Source organism: Dendrobium catenatum, unplaced genomic scaffold (assembly GCF_001605985.2).
Source record: "Dendrobium catenatum unplaced genomic scaffold, ASM160598v2 fragScaff_scaffold_621, whole genome shotgun sequence".
NCBI classification, from domain to species: Eukaryota; Viridiplantae; Streptophyta; class Magnoliopsida; order Asparagales; family Orchidaceae; genus Dendrobium; species Dendrobium catenatum.
The window spans coordinates 26,453,189-26,464,373 of NW_021319083.1; the positions used below are offsets into that span (position 1 = coordinate 26,453,189).

General features: G+C 36.9%; 1 protein-coding gene across 1 annotated transcript in view; it reads left to right on the forward strand.

Moving 5' to 3' along the window:
• The window catches only part of LOC110095109 (disease resistance protein RGA2-like), a 34,898-nt gene extending 27,963 nt beyond the window's left edge, over positions 1-6,935 (forward strand). The window contains exon 8 of the mRNA XM_028695027.1: positions 6,738-6,935. Within this exon, the coding sequence (XP_028550860.1) occupies positions 6,738-6,935 (198 nt within the window). The remainder of the gene's footprint in view (positions 1-6,737) is intronic.
• Positions 6,936-11,185: the final 4,250 nt, after the last annotated feature.

Here is an 11,185-nt window from a genome sequence, read left to right on the forward strand (position 1 = left end):
AAACCTGAGGGTTTTCTTCTTGGAAAAGCTTGAGAGCTTTGTCCACTTCTTCTTCTCTCTATTTCGTCTAGGCTTCTTACCTCTTTCTTCTCTACGCAAGTTCCACTCCATTTGTATCCTTCTTCTGAGCTTTGAGGTGTTTGTTGGCTTGATTTGAGAGCATTTGCTGGAGGAGTTTGGTTGGACTCTGGACCTTCTTGTTGTGGTGGAACAATCGGTTTGTTGCCCTAAGCACATACTTACTTAACCTACATTTCAATGCATGTGAGGAAACCGTTCTGTCGGCTGTTCTGAGGATAGCGACTTTTTTTATTTCTTTAATTTCTTTGATCTCTCTTTCTAGTTTTTATCCGTCGGTTTCTGTGCTAATAGATGATCGCTACTATTTGAATCGAATTTTGGTTATAGTTTTGCCATCATTCTCCTTTTTTGGCTTTTCTTAGTGTGCTCTGCATCAATTCTTATATGAGTGCCCATGAGGGTCTTTGGTTGAACCTCGTTAGCCTAGTTTTAATCCAGATCGATGACGATTTAGGTCCAATTGAGTTGATTCAAATTCGATTCAATTAGACTTGATAAAAATTCAATCGAACTTGAATCGACTCGAAATTGGGTTAAATTATACATGATCACATTCAATTAAATTAGATCCGTTCATTTAGACACATCGAGTTTCGATTTGGTTCGAGTCGATGAGATCGATGACGATTTAGGTCCAATTGAGTTGATTCAAATTCGATTCTCCATTAGACTTGATAAAAATTCAATCGAACTTGAATCAACCGAAATTGGCTTAAATTATACATGATCACATTCAATTAAATAGATCCGTTCATTTTAACCACATCGAGTTCGATTTGGTTCGAGTCGATGAACTTATTCGAGTTTTTTTTTATTGATATGATCGAGTTTAGTCGAATTTGAATTAACCCGAGTCGAGTCGATTCAAACCCAATATGGACCTAATAGGTTCAATTCAATTTTAACTAAAGCTTAATTAACTTCTAAGCAATTTTAATTTGAGTTATAAATCAGGAAATGGAACCTACATACCTGATTTAATAAAAAATCCCATTATGCCATTATTAGTTGGCAGAGTCGTGTGATCTGCTTGTTTTGGAAGGAATGCAGCGTGGATTAAAAAGGAAGCACGATAGAGCTTTTCTTCGATGTATAGAGACGGGATCGAGAAGGCAGGGAAGCGGGAATATCTCCAAGGCTCGCAACTCTCTCAGCATAACCCAATTGGTATAGAGAACTCCCTCTCGACATCTCTTCATTCGTGTCCCCGCTCTAAGGATTCGCAAGATCCCTCTCTTAGATTCTCCTTGTTTGCAGACACCAGCGAAATCGAGGCTTTACTCCGCTCCAGTCATCCGCACTCCAGGCACCCATTGCTCCCCTTTCTCTTACTCGAGCGGACCAAACTCGACATCAGCTCCCTTCGTCTTCCTTCATTCGAAGCGACCAACAAGAGCCAAAACCTCGCCGGCCTCTCCTTACTCTCTTGTTCGCGAGTTTTGAGACCGCACCGACGCCATCGACTTGCCTTAACCGCTGGACTTGCAAGATGATTTCTTCCCCTCTCTTTCTTTCTCTCCTTCTATTCTCGCTTCTCTTATATTTCTTCCATCCCCTTTTCTCTCTCTACTCCACCCATTTCCTCATTTCATTCCTTTTTCTTCTCCCTTCTTCCTAATTCCTTCTCCTCTTATCCTTAATCTTTTTCCTCTTCTTTAAGCTTCATTTGCTTCTTTTCATCCTAACCTAAAATCTTGTGGATGATTTGTTTAGTGACAAACTTCACTCATGCAAAGTTTAATTAATTTTATTGAATCAAAAAACTGAAAGTGAAAATGAAGTTTTATGTGTATATGTCATTACACTCTAGTTCCTTTGATTCCTAGTGATGCATTCACTCTCTATGTTAGATTTTTATGATAGCTTGCTTAGTTGATCTGACACCATGTGTTGATTTATGTACTTATCCCATGTGTTGGCTTGTGCTGTTTGAGAATAAAGAGTTGGTATGAGAAATTTATATTTTTTATTCATGTCATATGATTTAAAGTTTTGGGTGTGAAGTGTGAACATTGTGTGAGTGTAGGAAGTTATTTTTCCCAGTATCAAGGTATGCATACAAATTGTTTGTGATAATGCCTATTGGAAAGGATACATGTTTTAGATAAAAGATAATGGAGATTTGAGATTATATTTGATTTGACACATGATAAGCCTTGCGAAACTTATACTATTAGCATGCATGCATCTTGCTTACGCTATGTTGTGATGAACGGATTGTGCCTGAGGAGATAAATTCAGGCCATAGTAATAGTTGATGAAGATCACTATCATGATTTATTGCATAGACTCTTACAAAAAAGCATATCATCAGGTGATGTAGAGATTGTTATCATGCAAATGAGCTTCCATATGCTTTATATTCAAATTGTGACTCGTATGTATGTTGATATTCCAAGGAAAGTGAGCTTGTTTGCTTGAAACGGTTTACATTGACAACTGTTTGTAATGCATTAATCCTCTCATGGCTTACACTCGCATGAAGAGTAATTTCTATGTAATGTGTTCTTGAGAATTCCTATCATGAGCATGGAGAATATTAATGTTGCATGTATCTATTTTGAGAATTGTGCTTAATGCTGAAAGGCTTTTAGTTTTTCTTGATTTGGGCTTTTCTCTTTATTTCTTTGGGCTCATGTGGAAAGTCATGTTAATAGTGGTGTTGGAAGTGTTCTTGTTACTTTATGTTTTGTGGAGTCTTCGTCTCCGAGTGATTTAAGAGCTTTTTGTAGAATTTGTTATGACTTAGTAACCCTTTGGGATGAAGATTTATCGTTTATTTCATATTGAGAAAGTTAGTGACTTGTTTTATGTTGAGAAACTCTATGAGCCTCTTTTTGTGGAAAGTTCCCTGAAGTGCTTTGGATGCAAACTGAACATAAACCATTTTATATTAGAAAGTTTTATGGATGTTTTGCATTGGGGAATTTTACGAGCTATTTGACGTTGGAGAGTCTCATGAGTTTCCATATTATTGAAAGTTTATGAAAAGCTCTATGAGAAGGCTTGTTATGAAGTGCTTTGTTATTAGAGAATTTCATGAGTTTTTCTTCTGGAAAAGGCTTGTGAATGTTTTACGACGAAAAGCTTTAAAAATTTTATTGTTGGAGAATTTTCGATGATTTATGCCATGTTGACAACATTTGTCATTCGTTTTGCACCGGAAAGAGTTATGGTGAATTTCATATGAGAAAGTTTTGTGTTACTTTGTTTGAAAGATTTTATGGGTTGTTTTTGGATCTTGGGATTTTATGAATGGTCTTTGCTATGGAAGCCTGATGTCAAAAGGCTCTTTTAGTCTTCTCTACATGAGTGAGTTTTCTTTCTCTTAGGGTGCGTTTGGGATGGATTTTTTCCTGCTTGTGCGCACGGAACGTAACCGAGTGGTCGTTTGGGGTCAGACGGTGGCGCTCCGTTTTGAAAATTTTTTACGTCCCGCGGTTGCTTTTCCCGTCCAAAAGAATGTCCCTGCTTTCGCCTGGCTTCCCGCTGTTCGGAAGCATTAAAAATACGTCAATACCCTTACAGTTTTTTATGCACCGTCTTCCTCATCCTGGCCAACTTCCATACTCGTTGTAGCAGGACGCTTCATCCTCTGGTACCATTAGAATCGTTCAGGTATATCTCCAAATTTCACCGAAAGTAACAAAGCTTCACCAACGTTCGCAGACTCGGCTCCTATTTCTAACTCTCGGTTCTCCGCCCGCTCCCTCCTAACCTGTCAGCTTGAAGAGCTAAAGGTCCATCCCAATCTCCTCGACATCCGTCGCTGTCCGATCCGGCCCAGACGAACGACCTCAAGCCCTAATCTCCCTCTGCCGATCGCATTCCACAGTTAGCAGCGACTGCCAGTTCCGCCTCGCCTCCACTAGACCTTCTGCCCTACCGTTCGCTGGCTCCCGTCCCTCTCTGATTTGGGCCGAACAAGAGCTTTTCGACATTGTTTCTCCTCCTGAAAATCAGTAGATTCCAAAGGGTTTAGTAGGTATTGGCTTTACCTTTTTTTTTTATAAGATTGAATTAAATTTTTGAAACATAGGGACATCCTTTGTAAAGAGTAATAGGGTTCTGAGATTGAAAAGAAACAAGATTTTTAACGGAGGATGGCAAGCCTTTTTTTTTGTGTCCCCTGTTTTTCTCCTCTTTACTTTTCTCTGTTGTTCATTTGCTACTTGACAAAGGAATGCATGCTTTAGAATAGAGACTTTATACATGAAAACCAACCCCTATAGAATCACCTGTCAATCTATGATCTTTCGTTTTCTTAACGGAGCTGTGTTGATGGCATTACACAATTTTTTTTCATTTTGATAATGATCCTATGTGTTTAATAAGCTGGTGTTAGTTTGTTAGGATTTAGCAAAATGCATAAGTTTGGAGAAACCTGTCATTTGAAACTTAGCTTCGGACTTTCCTTGATTATATGAGGTTATTATTTATATTGCCATTTGTTAGAAATTGTTCTTGCCTTGATTTTGATTACTGGAACAATGGAATAGGATATACTTTACCTCGGCTACGTTGGATTTGCTCTTGTTTACTTCCGAATGAGGCTTGAAATTTTGAGAAAGAAGAACCAAATTTTCAGATATCTGCGCGTTTACAATTTTATTCTTATTGTTCTTTCTCTAGCTTATCAATATCCAATTTTTGGGGATTTTTGTTCTGCTAAATGTGGCACTGTGGACTATATTTATGAGGTTATTATTTTTATAAATATGATTATGGGTTTGAAATTAAATCGCGGTCTACACTGGTCGAAACTAATGCATCAAAGTCAATATCGAGAAATCCTCCTGCCATTAAAGTTCTTGAACAAACAACTGAAATATTTGAAGACATTGCAACTATATTTGTTTCTCCACCAAGCTTCTCGAGGATCCAAACGAAACGAGAAATTTTTATGCCGATTTGCCCTGAACGACGAGCACTTTATCTTCGTTATTGCTATGGAAATCAAGACACAACAAGTCAGAGTTTCTATACAGTTTAACAATCAATGACTTTGTATTTTCTTTATTGATCTTTCTAAAATGAACCTTTTGTAGTATGTAGATATCTGAACTATTTTAGTACTATTTTTTGTTAACACTTAGCAGGGACTTGTTTGTTCCTAACAATTGTGTTTGTTAATTCTGTAGAGTTTTAAATATTGGGTTGCTGAGTTTTTCTTCCTGTGAACCACTGCCAAATATGTTAATGTGTTCTTATGACTTTCATTACTATGCTGCCTGCATTGCTCAAAAGACTCAAAATTTTTTAGATGACACCTTTTTATTCTGTGAACTGCACAGAAATTTGTGTTTCTCGTAGTTCGCTTAAAGTATGTATAACATACTGTTCAGTGTTGGGCTTAACAACATTATACACTGCAATTTTTTAAGAGCATTTAGTACAGCTAAATCTATTTAATTTTTGATCATTTCCCAAAGATTGACATTATGTTAAAATTTTCCTTTTGGGATTAATGTTATACCTTATATAGCAGTATTTATCCAATATTAGTTGTGTGCATTTGTTTGCCAAAATAGCCCTAACTATGCTTTAGGACTTCTTTTTTCTAGGTGTTAACCCGTATACTGTACCAAAATATAACCAAAAAAAAAAAAAAAAGCTCATACCTGTAGCGACTCCTGGATGCCAACTATATGCTAATTTTTAAAAATTAGTTAGCCTAACATGTTTTTTATTTCTAAGCAGCATGTCATTTGAGTAAGGTTTGTGCAAATTTTTTTATTATTATATTGAAGATAGTCTGATAAAAACTTTCTGGTGGTTGTAAATTTTGATAAACAGTTATTTGCAACAGAATTTGCACCTGATATTTCTCAAAATTAATATCTCCAGGCGATTTCCCTCAGCATTTTGAACCGTTTATCTAAATGTTGTAAAACTTGCTTGTGACTGATTACACCACAAATCCCTAAGCTTTTATATATTAGAATAATACTGCCACTGATTTCAGGACCATGAAGTTTTCCTGTAAGCAATAACTGAAGAGGCATGAAGAGAAGACTTCCCTGCATAAAAAAATCCAAACATGAGAGTTTTAGCGTAGATTAGACTCACTCAAGGAAATTGATTAAGGTTGCTTATACGTCTCGGTGAGAGAACAATAATGCTCAACATGCGGGGAATTAATTATTTCTAACAATTTAGCTTCCCTGAAAGTAGTATTAGACTATCTTGTTTTGTTTTGTTTACTTTAATCAAAAAAATCTTTACATTCAGCCGAACTGAAAACTTCTTTAATGAAGCATAAGCATTGTTTTTCGAAGAATAAAAACTTGTAATACATCCTTCCAGGCCAAAGTTATGGCTTTGCCGATTATAAATTTGTAGTAATTAAGGGTCTGTTTGTATGATCGCCTGGAAGGATGTATTACAAGTTTTTATTTCTTCGAAAACACATGCTTATGCTTCATTAAAGAAGTTTTCAGTTCAGGCTGAATGTAAAGATTTTTTGATTAAAGTAAACAAAACAAAACAAGATAGTCTAATACTACTTTCAGGGAAGCTAAATTGTTAGAAATAATTAATTCCCCGCCATGTTGAGCATTATTGTTCTCTCACCGAGACGTATAAGCAACCTTAATCAATTTCCTTGAGTGAGTCTATCTACGCTAAAACTCTCATGTTTGGATTTTTTTATGCAGGGAAAGTCTCTCTTCATGCCTCTTCAGTTATTGCTTACAGGAAAACTTCATGGTCCTGAAATCAGTGGCAGTATTATTCTAATATATAAAGCTGGGATTTGTGGTGTAATCAGTCCACAAGCAAGTTTTAAAACATTAGATAAACGGTTCAAAATGCTGAGGGAAATCGCCTGGGAAGCATATAATTTTGAGAAATAATCAGGTGCAGATTCTGTTGCAAATAACTGTTTATCAAAATTTACAACCAGCAGAAAGTTTTGATCAGACAATCTTCAATATAATAATAATAAAATTTGCACAAACCTTACTCAAATGACATGCTGCTTAGAAATAAAAAACATGTTAGGCTAACTAATTTTTAAAAATTAGCATATAGTTGGCATCCAGGAGTCGCTACAGGTATGAGCTTTTTTTTTTTTTTTGGTTATATTTGGTACAGTATACGGGTTAACACCTAGAAAAAAGAAGTCCTAAAGCATAGTTAGGGCTATTTTGTCAAGTAGCAATGCCATTACCATAGACCCAGGAAAACTTATACTATGACAAACATTTGGGATTGATCAATTGTTCTTTAAAAACAGATGACGGCCATAATAAAGAATATCAATGCAATGCTCTTAAGCCAACAGTAAAGTAGTGAAGGCATTGAAAAGGCAAAGAGCCTTAAAACTAAATCAAAGCTTTAAGAATATACTAATGATCTGGAAGTCAAGTCCATAAATAAAATTACTGGAAGTCAAAATGTATTAAGCTGAAACATGACTTCTAATTACTGCTCCCTTCCAAGGCAATATCACAGCCCACAACCTGTACACTGAAACAACACAAACAGGTAGCCATGCGAAAGAGTGGTTAATAGATTTACTGCATTGCCCTGTCTCACAAACCTGGAACATGCCGTCCAGATGAAGAAAAATAATAACCTCATAAATATAGTCCACAGTGCCACATTTAGCAGAACAAAAATCCCCAAAAATTGGATATTGATAAGCTAGAGAAAGAACAATAAGAATAAAATTGTAAACGCGCAAATATCTGAAAATTTGGTTCTTCTTTCTCAAAATTTCAAGCCTCATTCGGAAGTAAACAAGAGCAAATCCAACGTAGCCGAGGTAAAGTATATCCTATTCCATTGTTCCAGTAATCAAAATCAAGGCAAGAACAATTTCTAACAAATGGCAATATAAATATAACCTCATATATATATATATCAGCATATGATTCACAAACTTAATAAAATAAATTTGAACATGCTATCAAAAGAAAATTTTTATTTCAAATAAGTAAAAAGTATAATATGAAGGTTCAAAGAGAGAAATAAATGTAAATTAATATTTACCTCTAATTTCTCTTTCCACCATTCATCGGGTGCGTCAATGGTTTTTTTCCTAGGATCCCAACCCAGTCCAGTGGATCCACGCTTCAATTCTTTCCATAATTTCCAATCTTTTTTTAACTGATCCCATTTATTTTTTAACTGAACTTTATCATACTCTCTTCCAGTTTTATCATAAAAATTCTTAATTAAATTCGTCCAACCCTCTTTATTGAAGTGTGTAGTTGGTCGATTGCCGAGTTCAATCTCTCTTAGACATAAATCACAAAATATAATCTTCACATCTTTCTCCCATGTTGCGGAAGGGGTAAAGCCAATACCTACTAAACCCTTGGAATCTACTGATTTTCAGGAGGAGAAACAATGTCGAAAAGCTCTTGTTCGGCCCAAATCAGAGAGGGGACGGGAGCCAGCGAACGGTAGGGCAGAAGGTCGAGTGGAGGCGAGGCGGAACTGGCAGTCGCTGCTAACTGTGGAATGCGATCGGCAGAGGGAGATTAGGGCTTGAGGTCGTTCGTCTGGGCCGGATCGGACAGCGACGGATGTCGAGGAGATTGGGATGGACCTTTAGCTCTTCAAGCTGACAGGTTAGGAGGGAGCGGGCGGAGAACCGAGAGTTAGAAATAGGAGCCGAGTCTGCGAACGTTGGTGAAGCTTTGTTACTTTCGGTGAAATTTGGAGATATACCTGAACGATTCTAATGTACCAGAGGATTGAGCGTCCTGCTACAACGAGTCGTGGAAGTTGGCCAGGATGAGGAAGACGGTGCATAAAAAACTGTAAGGGTATTGACGTATTTTTAATGCTTCCGAACAGCGGGAAGCAGGCGAAAGCAGGGACATTCTTTTGGACGGGAAAAGCAACCGCGGGACGTAAAAATTTTCAAAACGGAGCGCCACCGTCTGACCCCAAACGACCACTCGGTTACGTTCCGTGACGCACAGCAGGGAAAAATCCATCCCAAACGCACCCTAAGAGAAAGAAAACTCACTCATGTAAAAGAGCCTTTTGACATCAGGCTTCCATAGCACAAGACCATTCATAAAATCCCAAGATCCCAAAAACAACCCATAAAATCTTTCAAACAAAGTAACACAAAACCTTTCTCATATGAAATTCACCATAACTCTTTCCGGTGCAAAACGAATGACAAATGTTGTCAACATGGCATAAATCATCGAAAATTCTCCAACAATAAAATTTTGTAAAGCTTTTCGTCGTAAAACATTCACAAGCCTTTTCCAAGAAGTACAACTCATGAAATTCTCTAATAACAAAGCACTTCATAAAACTTCTCAATGCAAAACAACTCATAGAGCTTTTCATAAAACTTTCAATAATATGGAAACTCATGAGACTCTCCAACGTCAAATAGCTCGTAAAACTCCCCAATGCAAAACCATCCATAAAACTTTCTAATATAAAATGGTTTATGTCAGTTTGCATCCAAAGCACTTCATGGAACTTTCCAACAAAAAGAGGCTCATAGAGTTTCTCAACATAAAACAAGTCACTAACTTTCTCAATATGAAATAAACGATAAATCTTCATCCCAAAGGGTTACATAAGTTCATAACAAAATTCTACAAAAAGCTCTTAAATCACTCGGAGAACGAAGACTCCACAAAACATAAAGTAACAAGAACACTTCCCAACACCACTATTAACATGACTTTCCACATGAGGCCCAAAGAAATAAAGAGAAAGCCCAAAGTCAAGAAAAACCTAAAAGCCTTTCAGCATTAAGCACAATTCTCCAAAATAGATACATGCAACATTAATATTCTCCATGCTCATGATAGGAATTCTCAAGAATCACATTACATAGAAATTACTCTTCATGCGAGTGTAAGCCATGAGAGGATTAATGCATTACAAAACAGTTGTCAATGTAAACCTTTCAAGCAAACAAGCTCACTTCTCTTGGAATATCACATACATACGAGTCACAATTCGAATATAAAGCATATGGAAGCTCATTTGCATGATTAACAATCTCTACATCACCTGATATTGCTTTTTTGTAAGAGTCTATACAATAAATCATGATAGCGATCTTCATCAACTATTACTATGGCATGAATTTATCTCCTCAAGGCACAATCCGTTCATCACAACATAGAGTAGGCAAGATGCATGCATGCTAATAGGATAAGTTTTCGCAAGGCTTATCATGTGTCAAATCAAAATATAATCTCAAATCTCCATTATCTTTTTATCTAAACATGTATCCTTTCCAATAGGCATTATCACAAACAATTTGTATGCATACCTTGATATTGGGAAAAATAACTTCCTACAACTCACATCATGTTCACACTTCACACCCAAAACTTTAAATCATATGACATGAATAAAAAAATATAAATTTCTCATACCAACTCTTTATTCTCAAACAGCACAAGCCAACACATGGGATAAGTACATAAATCAACACATGGTGTCAAGATCAACTAAGCAAGCTATCATAAAATCTAACATAGAGAGTGAATGCATCACTAGGAATCAAAAGGACTAGAGGTGTAATGACATATACACCATAAAACTTCATTTTCACTTTCAGTTTTGATTCAATAAAATTAATTAACTTTGCATGAGTGAAGTTTGTCACTAAACAAATCATCCACAAGATTTTAGGTTAGGATGAAAAGAAGCAAATGAAGCTTAAAGTAGAGGAAAAAGATTAAGGATAAGAGGGAGAAGAAAATTAGGAAGAAGGGGAGAAGAAAAGGAATGAAATGGAGGAAATGGGTGGAGTAGAAGAGAAGCAAAAGGGGATGGAAGAAATATAAGGAGAAGCGAGAATAGAAGGAGAGAAAGAAAGAGAGGGGAAGAAATCATCTTGCAAGTCCAGCGGTTAAGGCAAGTCGATGGCGTCGGGCTCGGTCTCAAAACTCGCGAACAAGAGAGTAAGGGAGGCCGGCGAGGTTTTGGCTCGTTGTTGGTCGCTCGAATGAAGGAAGACGAAGGGAGCTGATGTCGAGTTTGGTCCGCTCGGGTAAGAGAAAGGGGAGCAATGGGTGCTGGAGTGCGGATGACTGGAGCGGGAGTAAAGCCTCGATTTCGCCTGGTGTCTGCAAACAAGGAGGTCTGAAGAGAGGGATCTTGCGAA